The 18,047-nt window shown below is 33.4% G+C and overlaps 1 protein-coding gene across 1 annotated transcript; it reads right to left on the bottom strand.

Moving 5' to 3' along the window:
• Window positions 1-3,224: 3,224 nt before the first annotated feature.
• Window positions 3,225-4,421, bottom strand: LOC140013499 (uncharacterized). Its single transcript, XM_072062798.1, has one exon. The coding sequence runs from the start codon at window positions 4,419-4,421 to the stop codon at window positions 3,225-3,227; it is 1,197 nt and encodes a 398-aa protein (XP_071918899.1).
• Window positions 4,422-18,047: the final 13,626 nt, after the last annotated feature.

The raw sequence follows: 18,047 nt of genomic DNA, 5'->3' as shown, positions 1-18,047 counted from the left end.
TTTGCATCACAAAATCCAGTCATTTTACAAGCTTCTCCTTTCTTGTACAATAGACCATAGTCAATGGTCCCTTTGATGTATCTCCAAATTTGATGCACAGCTTCTAAACGTGTCTTCTTTGGATTTTACATGAATTTGCTCACAACCCCAACTGCATATAATATGTCAGGTCTAGTCAAAGTAAGATATATTAACCTACCTACCAACTGTCTATACATGGTAGCATTGTTAATACTTTTGTCCTCAGTCGAGCAATATCTGCTATTGACTTCCATTGGAGTTGAGATAGGCTTACACTCAAGCATCCCAAATTTCTTCAACAAGTCTTTAGCATACTTCATTTGACACGAGAATAAACCTTCATTGGTCCTATCAACCTCAAAACCAAGAAAATACTTTAGCTCCCCAAACTTTTCATTTGGAAACGTACATACAGGTTTTCTTTAATTCGTTGAATTTCGTCATCATCATCACATGTAATGATTAGGTCATTAGCATATACAAGAACAATAGCTAACCTTCCACTGCTCACTTTCACAAATAAACTGGAATCTGCAGGTGCTACAGAATATCCACTTTAAAGTAAGAACTCTGCTATCTTTCCATATCATGCCCTTGGTTTGGTTCTTGTTTTAATTCACAAAAAGTTTTTTTTCAATTTGCTTATAGGACCTAGTCAGACTGTGTCTCCAAACCCATGTGGTTGACCCATATAGATCTCCTGATCTATCTCTCAACGAAGGAAAGTATTTTTGACATCCATCTACCAAAGCTTCTATGACTTGCTAGTTGCAACTGTAGATAGAACTCAAACTATGGTTAACTTTGCCATTGGGGTAAACGTTTTATCATAGTCTAATCTATATTTCTGAGACAATCCAAGAGCAATGAGGCATGCCCTATACCTCTCAACTGAGCCATTTAGATGAGCCTTAATTGTAGACCCATTTGCAAGAGATAGGTTTAACAAATTAGCTGAGACTTGTTTCGACATCATAATCTTCAAGTTTATTTTCTATTTTGTGACAATTTTTTTTTGTCATTAGATAATTTCTCAATAGCTTAATAGTCATAATTTGGCCTGTAACCATTGCTAAATCATTGATTTTAAACAAACCATACAAATAAACATGAACGATTGATAACCAAAAGTATTTGCATTAGATTACATGGTAATAATATAGCATTCTCAAATGCCAAATTCAAGTGTACATTACTCAACTAATGCCTACAAAAATAACATTTGTCCAAAATATCACTTGTACATAAGGTAGATTTACAAAAGCAATCACAGTTTAAGAAATTGAAGAACATCTAAATGAACCACTCCATGAGCAAAAGGCAATTTTGTCTTCAACATTCTTCAACCATAACCATAGATATCTTCCAAAAGCTAGTATGAATAGCATTCATCTGTCATAAAAGAGTAAAAGAAGTAGGTAAGGGGAGGAGTACAATAATAAAGAACAAGTAATGAGACTTAGATTATTAAGACAAAAATTACAATTCATTAAGAACCTCATATAATTTGGGCCCACATATTACAATACCAGCAAGAAGTTAGAAATCACAGTCCAATCTATACAAATACAACACTGCATAAACTCAACTAAAGAGCTCTCTAAAACAGTTTTTTTTTTATTTTCTTTCTTCTTCTTTAAATAGCTCAACTTATGGAACAATTAAATTGGACTCCCACAGTAATTATTGTTTAATCTTTATACATTTGGTTGTTTATATATTAAAACATGGAAAGCAACTTATTGTACGAGGTGTGAATACAGGAGGTACTAGCCCTCTTTGATTTTAGGAGTTTATGCTTCGTAAATTATGAAGGAAACGATGCCTCTGTAGGATTAAAATGTGCAAAGAGAATGAGCTATTTGCCTCACAATGTGAAAGTGAAGACCATCTAAACAGGTGAAACCAATCAAAGTTCACAAACGCCCCCTTTGCATTATATTCATTTCTTTCAAGTCACTACATAGGCAAAAAGAAGATTGCTATCCATGCATGGTCTGTCGCTTGTACTTGGAAATAATATACTATTGCAGATGAACAATCAGATTTTTACCTCTCTATTGATAAACTAACAGGACTATATACATGATACCTAGATATTTCCCAAAGAATAAGTTCAGATAACAATGATGCATAACATCAGCCCCAAAAAATGTATTACACAACCATCAGCCCCATAACCATAACCATAAACTACACAATCATAACAAAAAATAGTCCATAATGATGGATAACATCAACCCCAAAAAATGTTATTACCAGCTATTACCAAAAAACAGTCCACAATGACCACAAGTTACCAAAAACTACACACCAGCCATATCCATAACCATAAACTACACAACCATAACAAAAAATAATCCACAATGATGCATAACATCAGCCCCAAAAAATGCTATTACCAGCTATTACCAAAAAACAGTCCACAGTGACCACAAGTTACCAAAAACTACAGATCAGCCATAACCATAACCATAAACTACACAACTATAACAAAAAATAGTCCACAATAATGCATAACATCAGCCCCAAAAAATGCTATTACCAGTTATTACCAAAAAACAGTCCATAGTGACCACAAGTTACCCAAAAACAGGTCACATCAGCCCCAAAAAATGCTATTATCAAAAACAGTCCACAATGATGCATAACATCAGCCCCAAAATCAATAAGTTAAAGGATCAGAATAGCAACAGTTCACATTAGTATTGTAATTCAATTATTCGTATGAGAAGGATGCATTACCAGCTATTACTACCAGATGCATTTCCATTGCCTTGGTTCTTGGACTGCAATTCTGCTCGTAAAGCCTTAAGGAGTTCCTGCATTTCAAGCTGCTGGTTTTGCATTTCAGCTTATTGATTCTCAAGCCTTTGCATCAGCTGCTGTTGAGATTGGACTTGAACTTCCAATTCAACGATGGCCCATGTAACAACATTTGTGACCATTATTAAGATATAGACTAGTCGTCTCATCTAAGCACACAGGACATGCCTGGTACCCTTTTGTACTCCATCCCGACAAATAGCCATATGCTGGAAAATCGTTTATTGTCCACAAAAGTGCTGCACGTAACATGAACTTCTCCTTCCTGAAGGCATCATATGTCTCCACACCAGTGGCAAATAACTCTTTTAACTCATCAACTAGTGGTCTAAAGAATATGTCAATGTCATTTCCAGGTGCTTTGGGACCCGGAATAATCATTGATAGGAAAAAAATGGATCTTTTAAGCATTTCCAAGGAGCTAGATTGTAAGGAACAAGGATAACAGGCCATATACTGTATGAATTGCTCATGGTTCCAAAGGGATTAAAGCCATCGCTAGCAAGTCCTAGCCTCACATTTCTAGGATCTTCAGCGAATGACTTGTGATTTCTATCAAAATCCGTCCAAGCTAATGAATCAGCAGGGTGTCGCATCATGTTCTCATTATCTACACGTCTCTCCTTATGCCACCTCATATCCCGAGCAATCTCTTTGTTCACAAACAGTCTTTGCAGCCTTGGTTTTATTGGAAAATAACGCAACACCTTTCTAGGTATTTTGGAATTTGGAGATTTATACCGCGGTGCTTTACATTTTTCATTTGGACAATGATCAAGGCCTTTATTTTCATTCCAAAAAAGTGCGCAATCATTTTCACAGGCGTGGATCTTTTCACACTTCAGCCCCAACTCACGGATGAAATTTTTTGCCTCATAATATGAACTGGGAATCAAAGCTGTAGGAAATACTTGATGCAAGAACTTCAGCAACATATCAGTAGATGTACAAGTCCACCGATTCATTGTTTTCAAGTGGAGGATATGGACAATAAACGAGAGTTTTGAATACTTTTCACAGCCCGGGTATAGAGATTTTTCAACCTCCGATAATAATCTGAGAAACCTACTTGTTTCTCCTTCTTTCTCGGTACAAGCACCCGTATCAAGTTCCGGTGAATGTCTCCAACTCTCACCAAAGTTAGCAACTCCTACATCATTTAACAGCTCCTCCATACTGTCAAAGTCATTATCGTTGTCATTTATTTCTATGTCATCATTCTCATCATCAGATTCAAACCCTTCGCCATGATATATCCACCTAGTATAACTATCAACAATTCCTCGACACAAGTGATTGGCCATGACTTCCTTAGTTTGATCCTCAAAATTATTGCATACTTTGCAAGGACATGGTAGTTTACAATTAGGATCCTTGCCTAGAAAAGCAAACTTAATAAATTCATCAACTCCATCTAATTTCTTAATAGACATCCAACTCCTATCCATATTGTTGCAGCCCTTTATCCTACCATAAAATGACCGCCACATTATATAGAAAACAAATGCAATGTAATATGAACTAAATTTAAACTCCTCAAATACCAGCAATGGGATCCAAGGTGTAAAACACATTTTTAGCAAAAATCAACCATCTCAAGTACAAATGCATTAGTAAGGCAACAAACTAAATAGAATCAGTAGCCACAGTATACATGCAAAAGTTTGGCAAACAAAAGATAAAGCCATAACATGAATAATCAATTTCATAGGCTGATTTTGCTAGCTAACAGCACACTACATGTTCAAAAAACATAGGATCAGGCATCATATATTTGTAAAGGGAAGATGCCCAACGCAGAAATAATAGAAGAGTAATGCACAAATATAAATTTCAAGCCTGAATAATGGTAAGAAGGAACAGTACCTGAAACTCAGACCACTCAATTGGTTTCCTTTTCCTACCAAGAACAGGAGTTATTTGCAATCTTAGCACCGCTCCAGATGCAGCAGTAGGTGCCTTTACAAGAACCTCCTTATATCTGGTCTGAAATGCAACTGGGAAAAAACGTCCAATGCTTTTGTCACCAACCCTGTTTATCAAGAATATCCCCAATTATATGGTAAGCCACTAATGTCTTGTATAATTAGTGGTAGGAATTAAGTCTTCAGATTTAATTCTAGAGAGAGAGAGAGAGAGAGGGAGAGCGAGAGATTAAAGTATGTGAGTTTGATTGAAGCAATAATAATTTCTAGAAGATATTTTCATCTATCTCATGTGTCGGTTCATTTAAGGCTAGGAAACTGATTCGCAGCAGAAATTTATTCACATGTTCAAATGCTCAGGGCCAGTTCTTCCTTATCTAATTCTCTGCTTTAGTTCCTCACATACTGACCAATCTACTCCCATTATACTTACAGAGCCATATAAGATCAATCTTTTTTGCACGGCAAAAAAAGAGCATGCAGGCAAAACTCATATGCTTTATTTTTGTACAATCAAACCTCGTAACATATACAAATTTTGACCATGAAGATTGTAAGTGTTCAGTAATGCATAGAATACATAGATTCAAAGTCAAAGAAAACGTTACAGGGGAGGGAAAAAAATGAAAAACAGAAGCAAGGGCAATGCACAATGACAACTGCATACCACTGAACAGGTACTTCTAGCTTCTGTGCACCACTCTATTGGCAGCAGAAAAGTCTTGCAAAAAGAGAAGAGGGGGCAAAAAGGAAAAAAGGCATGCATCTGTAAGGACTGGAATACAAGGCATAGACCTTCTCCACCAGCCTCTTTAACATCCATTAAAGATAAATTTAGCATCTCCTTTTAACAAACTTAGAATCTGGAGTATCTTGAGGAAAAAGGGGACTTTGAGCATAATCAGTTTACTAACAAGAAAGGCAGGTTTTCAAATTGCTCATATCTTTTAAGGAATACGTGACTTTGAACTAAATATGAGAACATCCAATTCCAGGTTAGTGAAAGTCCTTAAAGCTTCCACTGATGGCTATGCGCTTTACAATTAGCCTGAAATTGACTCATCATAGTTCCTAATGTCCTACCTGAGCTCGGTCAAGTAAATTGAAAAACAAACCATAGCTAAATGAAATTGTGGTCATTGGCTAAGATCAAAAAGTCATTTAGTGATGTGATAATATGGTTGACGAAGAAAACTAGAGGATATGCCAAAAGCTATTATCAAAATTAGGGCCATAAAGCAATTGGAGAAAATGATCAAGTAAATAACAACATAGCTATGATAGCATCTAATAATCAAGAGCTGCTAAAAGATTTTGGGCAGAAATTTGCAAAAAATATTGTAGAATATTAGGGATTTGGAAAAATTGGGGAAAATGTATAGGAGAGAGAAAAACGAACCTTTCCAATGAAAACCTTGCCCTTTAATGCTGGACAGCCATGGTGATGCTAGTGAGAAGCCAGAGAACGGATTTGTTGTGTGGGTGAAAGTATCAGGTGCCGTGCGGAAGCTCTATTTTGTGCTCAGTGCAAAAGCTTGTTTGTTTCAGCTCGGTGAAAGTTTGTGTTGCTTAAGTGTTCCGTTGCTTTAACTCAGACCAAGTGTTCCGTTGCTTTTGTTTTCAGAATGTGTTCCGCTGCTTTGGTCTTTGCTTTGCTTTGGATATTGTTTTTGTTGCGCGGCACTTTCACTATGATTTGATCAAAATTTTGACTTCACTCATTTTCACTCCATTTGATACCAAAAATCATGTTTTTTTTTTCTGGATTTGTAATATGGTTTGAACCATAGATTTTAATGCTATAGTATTATTCTTTATTTTTTAGCAAAAAATAAAAATTTTCATCAACATAGGTGGCAAAATTTGTTAATTTCATATAATTGAAAATGTACTTTTATAATTTGCTAATATTTTATACTAATTTCTTATAATTGCAGCACTAAAGAACATCATGTAATTGAAAATAATTAAACTCAAATTATATGGTTATAACATAGTTTCAATAAAAATAATCATTTTCCCAACATTTGAGACCAATCATCATGCTTTTTTTTTATTTTTAATTTGGTTTTGAAGTATAGATTTTATTGCTATAGTATTATTCTTTATTTTTTAGTACAAAAACACAAATTTTCATCAATATAGGTGGCAAAATTTGTCAATTACATATAAGTGAAAATATACTTTTATAATTTGCAAATATTTTAGCCCTGCAATTTTTTATAATTGCAGCACTAAAGTACATCATTAATTGAAAATAACGAAAGTCAAATTCTATGGTTATAACAGACTTTCATTAAAAATAATCAAATGCTATTAATAAGACATTATTGTTAAGTCAAAATCAAAGAAAATTTAGTGATGACATAATGTTATCACTAATTTATTCAAGATTATAATGACAAGAAAAGTCGTCACTAATTAAATTGCTAGTTTTTAATATTGTCAATTGCTAGTTTTTAATACTTTTGTGAAAATATTGATAATGGTTGAGAAAATTTTGTTACATTACTGCAAGTGATAAATGTACTTTTGTTCTTTTTCAAACATTTATTTTAATGTTTAATTTTGTTTAAAACTATTGTACTAGTATAGATTTGCAAGACAAAACTTAAGTTCTCAATAGTTAAAAAATTCATTACAGAGAAAACACAAAGTAGTAGTTGCAAAATGTGTATAAATTACAGATATTTTAATGTGTATAAATTACAGTTTATTTTAATGTTTAATTTTGTTTGAAACTATTTTACTAGTATAGATCATGACATCATCAGGTCCAAACAATACGTAGTTGCTAGATGATGTCAGTTGAGAAATTAATAATGAATTCTTCTTCATTCCAGGTACATGATAGACATGTTGCAACTCCACCTGCTGAGACTTGTATCGAGGTAGTATCATCATATTACCAATGTGAAAAATTGGTAACCTAGAATTATCAGTTGTCATCACCACTCGACTGTCTTTGTACTCTGTCAAATCTTTTAGCTTTTTTTTTTTTTTGTCTCTAGTCATATGGTTAGGACATGCAGAATCAATAATCCAATCATCAATGTAATTGACAGGTTTGGTACTCACAGCTATAAGAGAGAGCTTTTCTTTTAGTCTAATAATACAGCAAAATGTGAAACCTTCTATTGCAAAGGATACCTGGACATCCCAATTTTCATCATCCTCATTCCTTTTTGGGGAATGTAGCAACATTACCTTATGCTGGTGGGGATCTACAAAATTTTGCATGATGCCCATTCTTACCACAGTTGTTGCATTCATCATTTCACCATTTTTTGTTGCCTTACGACCATTGACGCCATCTATTTTAGCCAATTGCTCCTTGACTTTGGCCAGCTTCCCCTTGATTGTTGTTCTTCTACTTCTTTTGCTGCCATGGGCTCCATTTGCCATTTGAATTATTTTGGTTATCCACTAGTCTCCTATCTTCGGTTTAAGATCCTCTTTTTTGGCAAAGAAAGCTTTTTCTTCTTCTTCGATAAATACTTTAGACATAGAACTGTCTAACGGTTCCTCATTCGCAAGTAAACTTTCCAACTCATTTAAGGTTGGCTCCTTGGACCAACCACAAGTGGCAGTAATAAGTAGGGATGGCAATATTTGGCACGACTTGAAAACACGACACGAATCTAACATGAAATTAATGGATTTGGGTTGAGGTTTTGTGGGTTCGGGTCAGAATCGAGTTGAACCCAATGAACTCAAAAAAAAAAAAGTCAAATTCAAATTAATCACGGGTTGACCCGATAACCCGTTTATGAATTAAAAATAATCTAATAAATATAAAAATATTTTATCTAACTAAACTAAGTTATTCTTTTTTCCCCAAAGGCATTAACCACTTAATCCTAAATGAATTTGTTTAACTTGTGTAAAGTTAGAATTATTATGTTTGGACAAATGATATATTACCTTATTTTCTATTTTTATAGTATCTTAATTTATTTTGGATCTGGTTTGGGATAAAACACTTTTACGGTGTTTTAATTTATTTCAGATCCGGTTTGGAATTATTTTATTGAGATTTTTATTACTTGTAATTAGTCTTGTGCGAAATTGGTTCCATTAGAAACTATAGTGGTAAATTAGTAAATTGAAATTATGTTTCAAGTCGTTTGGGTTGACCCGCCAACCCGAAATTTTTGAGTTCGGATCAGGAGGTGGGTCGTGTTTGGGTCAGTAGATTATTTGTTGTACCCGAATCTCAATCCGACCCGCCAACCCGTTTTTGACCCGATTGCCACACCTAGTAATAAGACCCGTGTATTCTAGCCATAAACCATGGACAATAATTCTCCGCATTCTAGTCTCTATGATTGCATTCTAGGAATCCAATTTGGATATTTCATCACAAATTGATTTTACCATGGAGAAATATTGACCTACTATCATATTTTGCTGAGAAATAAATAATAATTCATTTTTAAGCATCTGGAGTTTTGCGTTATTGGGCTTTGCAAAGAGTGTTGTGAGTGAGTCCCATGCCTCTTTTGGTGTCTTAGCGCCTTTGATCCGGTGTAGTAAATCATCTTTTACAACCATTGTCAAAGCATACGCAATTTTGCCAATTTTAACTTTCCACTTTTTAAGTGGCTCTGCCTCCGATGGCATGTTGTGTCATCTTCACTAGCAATAGCCCACAAGTCTTCTCCCAATAGGTAGAATTTCATACAAGTACTCCAAGAGTCATAATTGTTGGAATTGATACTTAATTCATCAATATTTCCAACTGAGATAGCAATCTCTACCATAATTAATTTTATCACTCACATTTTAATAATTGAGTGACATCAAAAACTTTCATAGTATTTCACCATGTTTTTGGAGAATCTTCTCTCTTATTGCCAAATAAAATTTTATCAAGAGTGAGTTCAAGATAGACTCGCTCTGATACCAAATGCTTGAATTGTGGTAGGGTCCACTATCAAATTAATAGATTGAATCCACTAATAAAGGAGACAAACAATAATTTTATTACACTTAAAGTGCAAACAATAAAAACACTCACAAAATTAACTTATACTAAACACTACTAAATTGAGTCTCACTTTTGAGAATATCTGCTCTAATTTTATTAGGCCTCACTTTTGAGATATCTACTTAAAACACTCACACAAATTTGCACTCTAAATATCAAGCCACTCTTTAAGCTCTAACTCTATTTGAGCACTTGTATTCTTGTCTGATGATGGGGTGACAAAAATGGTAAATGAACTCCCTATTTATACTTGTGAACATCCAACAAGAAGATGTAATTTTCCTCTTCTCATTTAATGTCCAATTGCCAGAAAATCCAGTGAAGTACACGACCAAATCTGGCTTAAAAAACAAGCATGATTTGCTGTACACAATTCCAACATTCTGCTGCAAAATTGGACTTTGCATTTCACAAGCTTCTAGTAGGCATAATTGATAGGTTTCGAGCTTGTGTAATAATAAATTCATATCCACAAAAATGTATGATAGAGTATAATAGTAAGTAGGGTCGTCTCTGCAGGAATAAAGGCAAATTCGTTTCTTCCAAGTGAGAATTAACTGGGGGTATTGCAAAATCAAAATAAATAAAAATACCAGTTTAAGAAAATTAGTCAAACGAAAGAAAATTTAAATCAATTCAATAATATGCAAACTCTAGCCAAGGAAAAACTTCGAAAGTGGTTCATAATACTGCCTATTGATACAATAATAATTTCTTCTATTCGTTAATAAATAGGTTATAATTGCCAAATAAGCATTGGCAATTAGCTTTTCCTTACTGTGTCAATAGTTAAGGTACGCCCGTTAACTACTTTCCTAATTAAGAAATAACCCTAAATATGCTTGTAAAATTTAATTTTTTGATTGCATTAGAAATTATAAAAGTTTTATTCTAATCAACAAATACACTACCGGAGTTTATTTAAATTAGACCGTATGTTTTTTTAATATGAAATTAATTATACTAGTCGTCACTAATTTAACACAATTAAACAAGTATAGATTTAACTATCCTAACTAGCATTAGATTGTTATGTTGAATTAAATATCAGGCACCCTTGCTATTTAAATAATAAAACAACCATGAGAAATTTAATTAGAAAACATACAAATAATAACGAATAAAAGAAATAGATAATAACAATTAGCTTTTACAGTTATAACTGAACCAAACCCTCGTTATCCCTTGACTAAAATAGAAAATTAGTTGATCATCGTTGAGAAAAATCCCATGCAAAAGTTTGAACAATTTCAATAGTCATGCCACCACCGAGAAAAGCAAAAAACACAAATCCGTCATTTTTCTCCTTTTTCAAGTAAAGTGTCACGAGACTCACGACCCTCCAGGAATTGTTTCTTGCTTCGGAAGAACTAATCAAGTAGGAAGCCAGCCGTCTCCGATTCCTCTATTTTCTCCTACTTTATAGCTACTACTAATAATAAAGCATATTTCCTAATTAGAAAAAGAAACTACAAAAGACAATATTCCATGTTTCCTAATCAAATACCATAATTAATAAAGATAAGGGTAAAATACCAAAAACCCCTCTGTGGTTTATCAAATGTACACTTTACCTCCTTATGATTTGGAAACCTACAATTTAATTCCCTGTTGTTTCAACTAAAGTGAAATCTGGCAGAAAACATCTACAATAACGGTATTTGAGTGCCACGTGCTTCTGCTGAGAGTTGTGGTTGCGATAATATTTTCACTTGCCAAGATACTCTCGTATGTTTCCAAATCATAGGGAGGTAAAGTGTATATTTGGTAAATCACAGGTGGGTTTTTGGTATTTTACCCATTCTCAAATGCAAGAAACATTCTTCGGAGGAATTGACTTATAGAGGGGCAATTTTGGCATTTTTTGTTCAAACATTAGTTTAGATGTTTTCTGTTAGATTTCAGATTAGTTGAAATGGTAGGGAGTTAAATTGTAGGTTTCCAAATCATAGGGAGGTAAAGTGTACATTTGAAAAATCACAGGGGAGTTTTTGGTATTTTACCATAAAGATAAACTTCCAAATCTTCAGCCAAGGTTTGTTCGAAGTTTGACTCGAACTAGGAAACGTCTGTGTGCATAAAATTTCCTAGCCTTCTGTATTTGACAGTAGGTTCTGATTGCGCCCACACCAAATTGGTTCATAATATGCTGGAAAATTGCCCCTTCAACTACTTTTTGCTCTATTTTTCTACAGTTAACATTAATAACCAAATATAAGTAGAATCTGTCCAATAATGCAATGTTTGGCAAACATCAAGGCTCTAATAATTTACAAATTATTAGCAATTACACACCCTGTCAATAATAAATGCATATGACCCAGTATGGCTCTTTGCCAACAAAGTCGGTGATGACTTTTGACAATACCAACTGGCATAGATTTGTTATCTAGGTTGCAATTGCAGAAGTAGAGAGGATTAGGTTGGAGGAGGAGGAAAAAGAAAGGACACTCAGGTGATATATTTCTACTTTCTTGAAGCTTCTTTGTGAAAAGAAAACAAAGGAATCATTAATCGAGTGATGAGCACGGGATATACATATAACAATTAGCTCATTTACAATTAAATTTTATATTTATAAATTCCTAAATAGCCCACACACGATTTTTCGCAAGTATACGAGTCGTAATTGAGTATAGAGTATTAAGGGTTGCATCCACAGAAAAAAATTGTCAATTATTGATAGTTTTCGAACTCCTTTATTATTTAGACTATCACAAGTGTAAGAAATTAAATTTACACTATAAGCATGAGATAAAAGTAATAAAAATAACAATAGAAAACTCCTAGAGATATGGAATTTCTCACTACTCTTGCAAATAAAATTATCAGTTAAATGAATGCTATTATCTTGGCTAGTTATAATGTAATTTCCTAGTGTATATGAAACACACTCTCATAGTGAATCAACTATACTTGTAGCTAAGTCATACCTACTCTCGTGGTTATGAAATTAACTACAAACTCATTTCTTCTATGAAATTACATGAAACAAGTTACTAGAGCCACATAGGTGCGCATCTACTCTCATGAGTGTACTTCCTAAGTTTATCACTTCCTTGAACTAGTGTTAAATTCTAATTCTCATTGTAAACTTAACATGTTAAGATTATCACAACTAATGGCCAGTTAATCATGATTAGAAAAGCAAAAGTGATAAATAACTTACTCAAAATAATATTATCAAATAACCAAGTTAATATCACTAACAATATATAGAAAGTTCATCCATACTCTAAGCATAAACTTTAGCAAAACATGATAAAAAGATCCAAACTTGTAGTATAACTAAGCATAAAATCAAATACAAGAGAGAAAATAGTAGAAGAGATATCACCCTTGTCACATGAGATCAACCTCTTCATGTTGCCTTAATCTTCATCCAAATCTAACTACAAATACAAGAAGAATAATCTATTCTAACTATACTATACTAATCTAACTAATGAACTAAGGGAACTTTAGTGAAGATTACACTTTTGTGGAGTTTTTCTAGCCTTTCAAAGTTGTGAAAATGTTTTCCTTGGCCTGTTTTTATAGAGAGATCCAAGCTCAAGATGAGTTGTTTCTAGTTGACAAAATTACTCTTTGAAATTTTCGAAGGTTGGTTCTGAAAATTTCCATGCTCATCTACTTATTTCTAGCAGGAATCTTTGTAGAAAAAGGGGTCAAAAAGGTTGAGTGAATAGAGCACAAGTTGCAGAGCAAGTTGCAGCCGCAAAACATGAACACGTGGGGCCAAAATGCAACCTAGCTCGTGTTTTGTACCCCACATTATTTTGCTCTTTTGCAAGTTTGCTCATTCTGAGTAGATTTTATTCTTGCTCTGTTTTTGTACCAATTTCTATTGATATTTTCTTCATGATAGAAGTTGAAGTAACTCTTGTACAAACCATAGAATTGTAGCCCTTGAGTTAGCTTTCCAATGCATGAAGAATCATCCAATTTGGAACTTTACAGAGCGAGAAATGACCAAAATACTCTTGATTGGTCAATCCCCTATTTCAGCTTCTGACAATAAAAATGCCCTTCGGTATTTCGACATTTTGACAAGGAAAACAACTGAATTGGACTTCGAGTCTATAAGAAATATAGAGCTATCTCTTAGTTTCAAAATGGCATAAAAATCACATCAATCCAATACTTGTACCTCAAGATATAGTCGAAATACCAACAGATGTCAAAGTTGGAAAACTCCCTTAATTGCATTTCATTTCTTGCACTTCATATTCTCTTTTTATCACTTCAAACCATCATCAATCATTTAGTTATCTTATCAATTAACTTCATTTGATGATTGAATCCTTAAACCTACAAAACGTGAAGTTTTCACTATTAAAATCCATTGAAATACAATTTTTACCCCTTAAACCATAAAATGCAAACTTTCACTAGAAACTTAGTTCATAAGCTATAAAACAAATTAAAACACACCAAAAATAATTAATAAAACACACTTAAAACATTCAAAATATACACTTATCATCGAGAATGATTCAACTCGAGTCACTGGATTGCAGCTTCTTTCTAATAAAATTGTTGGGGAAAATATAAAAGAAAATGGCTAAAAAAATTACAAAGCAAATGATGCGAAAAAAATTCAAATCGTGACTCAATATCACTTTCATTTAGCCTTTATTTGCCTAGAATTTGGTGCACAAAGATTTTGAACAAATATCCTTTAAGATCATTTGAAGGGTATTGGCTTTTAACTCTTGTACAAAGTTAGACAAACCAACTTGAACTATGATGTATTTTTGGAGAAAATTCTAATAGTAAGAAAATAATCTTCTGTGGTAATAATCCCTACTAGACCTTTATAGAGTTGAGATTGAAAATGATCAAGAGTTGCAATCTTTCTCCACTAATTTATGACTTTCCTTGAATTATGTTGGACAAAAATGCTCCTCAACATCAATGCAAGTGTTCAAACAATTTTTGAATGTTTAGACACCATTTGGATGGCAATTAATTGTCAAAAATATGAAAATATGCTAGATAAACTTGAACAACTTCTGATCATTATAGGTATCAGCCAATGATGGATCTTATGTCAGATCTTAAGATGGGCTCCCATCATGCAAATGATCAAATTTTAAAAAAATTTTAACAAAAATTGATGTCAATTTCACAAAAACGAAAAGATCGTAGAGAAAGAAGACTGGCTCCAACCACGCATTATTGTCCAGGGAATTGCCTTCAGCAATGCGCCCCCCCACCCCCCAAGGTTTGACTTTGAAGGCAAACGTCAAGAAGATGATGGAAATCACGTTCTGTTTTCATTTGGGGATATAATCAAGAAACCCCAGTTGAAGAGACTGAGGTCACCCAATGAAGAAAATAGTACTGATCATCAAGAAAAAGAGATGCCACGTTCAAAGCCTAGATATCCTGATGGACCATCAACATCAATTATCAATACTATTCCAGAGAAACTGAAGAACAGAATTTTGGAAGTTGGGGGTCAGAGGAAAGCATTGTGTTTGTGTTTCAGAAGGTGTTAACACAGATTGATGTGAACACGCATTTGAGCAGGCTGCTGGTGCCATTTGAGCAGATCATGAATGGGTTTCTGACTGATGAGGAGAAGGCTTGTTTTCACGATCCTAAAGTTTGAAATTGATGCCATTTTTGTTGATCCATCCCTTGATGAAGGCAGAATGAACCTGGGACAATGGGAGATGGGTAAAAAAAAAAACGGTAATATAAGTCACAAACTTAGACACTCACTGGCAGTTCACCTGTGGGCATTTAGGAGGGATTTACAGCTTGGATTTGCCTTAATTTTAGATTGATTAAGATTTGTTTATTTCTAAATTTGCACTTAGGCTAATTGTTCATTAGAGTCTTGTGAATTAAGGATATTTAGTTTGTTAAAGTATTGTCTATTAGTCTTCGTTCACTCATTTTAATTAAACATATTAATTCTTGCTTTTGTATGGGTCAAAGAATGTTAATTTCATTTGTCAAGAGTTTGAACAAAATTGATGCAAGTGAAGTATATAATCAATAGTTTGATATTTGGTTCTTAGCACTTTTAATTGGTTGTTTTGGCCTTGCTTTCGTCACTGTTCTTAAATAGAGCTCAGTATAGTAATCCCCCTGTAAGTATTGTTATGTTGCCCTTTGCCCCCAAGATTAAAGGTCGAGCATTATTGGTCAGCTCCCCATTAGCATACAAAGCATATACTCCTACTTTTATTCTTTTATTTTTTTTTGTCTTGCTTTCTACAATCTCCTATCATTTAACATGTTTAGAATAATTCTTTTAACGGTTGCTCAATCTTCTATTTATTTTGTCAGCCTTTATATTGCAATTTCTATTAAAAATTTTTGCCCCAGCAAAAGAAGAGGGAGTTAGCTCTAAGTTCCATTGATTAAACAAGAAATGGTAGATAGAGGGGATAAAAACCAAAACCTTCTTTAAAATACAAGGGTAGATCTATTTCAACTAAATTTCAAAAAAGGAATCCTAATCTGTTAGTACTCTTAAAAAAAAAATTCTGCCAGTGTCCTGTTCATTTAACTTGTCATGTAGTATTTATTTAAGCTTTTTCTACTCTTACGTAATAAGTGAGATTGTTACTGAATTTGACACTAAATAGTGGCATCGATTATAATCCTATGGATGCTTTCAGTCAACAATAGACCCATAGCATGATTGCAGGCCTGTTGGTTTGCCGCAGGCAATGAGAAACAGAAACAGATTTAGGCCTTAGAATAACTAATATTGCCTGTAATATTACTGGTTTCTCTTTTTGTTTGATGCAGCTAAATTTGTGTACCAAGGATCTTCTTCAAAGGCAAAAAAAGATGTCAAGAGCGCTCTGCGAAATCTTAAAAACTTCAAAGGAGGTTTTTGAAATTATCTTTTGCCATATGGGGTTACGTGCCAAATATACACATACTGACCTGTGCTTCTATACCAGTTTTAGAAAAAAAAAAAAAAAAGAAGAAGAAGAGCAATTTAGGTGCATTAAAATACTTTTTCATTTTAAGCCTAGAAGATTTTAAGTTTATTTTAGGCCAAATTATTTAAGTTATAAAGTAAAAAATTGTTTCCCATGTTGGGGTTCTGCTTTCATCTGAATTGACACAGCAACATTGAGTTATTCTATTGGCACAAGAGTGCAGATAAAACTTTTATTTGAACTCTATAATTCAAATTACGCAACGAGTCTTCTGTCCCACACTCTGTGCCATTCTCTGTCTCACTTTTCATTATATTGCGATTTTTCCTTCATAAATATCATGTTTTAGTTTTTTTATTTTCTTAAGATCCAATAACTATTAATTCAGTAATACACAAAATTTAACAAACTCAAAAAATCAAAATGCATAAAAATGAGATCTTTTATGCATTTTCTGCTATATTTTTTAATTTTCTATTATATATTGTTTTTTTGAAACTGTTGTATAAAATTTAACAAACTCAAAAAATCAAAATGCATAAAAATGAGATCTTTTATGCATTTTCTGCTATATTTTTTAATTTTCTATTATATATTGCTTTTTTGAAACTGTTGTATTTATTTTTTACTGAACTAATAGTTATTAAATCATAAGGAAACAAAAAAGAACTAAAACATGATGTTTATGAAAAAGAAATCGCAATATAATAAAAAGTGGGACAGAGAATGGCATAGAGTGTGGGACAGAAGATCCGTTGCGTTCAAATTATAAACCGCCTAGTGGTTATGAAGTTCAAATGTTTACCTAAAACATGGGATTAATTCTCATTTCAACTCACATGAGATCCTCAGTGCTACTTTCCAGTCGCAATTCAATACCAATTTCTATATTTATACCAAGTGTTTTATTATTTAAGTTGTCATGAACTGCTTATTTAAGTTTTCTTTATCCTCACATGATAAATAGAATTTGGCATCGGATAATAGCACAGAACATCCCAACTACATTTCAACTACCTATTGGTCCTTCCTCAACCCCTTGTACAATTGCCTCAACAATAATTATGCGTACTTTGTTCCACTCATGTGAAACTGCAAAACTGCGAGCATTTTCCGCTTGAAAATTAAATTGCTTGGCTATGAAATGAGGAACTTAAACAAAACCAGTATCCAACTCCATCCAAATCAAATAAACCATTTCCAAATAGGAAGACAAAATAAAATACAAAAAAGAAGGAAGGGCCCCTTAGAGTCCTCATTCATTGCTAAATGCAAATTTGAATCTTGGACGTGATAGTTGGGGGTAGGAAAAGTACGAAAGGGGTGACATGGATTAAAAAGAATACAATAGAAGGGTAAAGTTAATTCTAGAAA

This window comes from Coffea arabica, chromosome 8c, assembly GCF_036785885.1.
Source record: "Coffea arabica cultivar ET-39 chromosome 8c, Coffea Arabica ET-39 HiFi, whole genome shotgun sequence".
Lineage (NCBI taxonomy): Eukaryota > Viridiplantae > Streptophyta > Magnoliopsida > Gentianales > Rubiaceae > Coffea > Coffea arabica.
This window is presented reverse-complemented; position numbering and strand designations above follow the sequence as displayed.

Coding starts and splice junctions, on each gene's coding strand:
- LOC140013499 (XM_072062798.1), bottom strand. CDS start 4,421: ATGTGTTTTACACCTTGGATCCCATTGCTGGTATTTGAGGAGTTTAAA.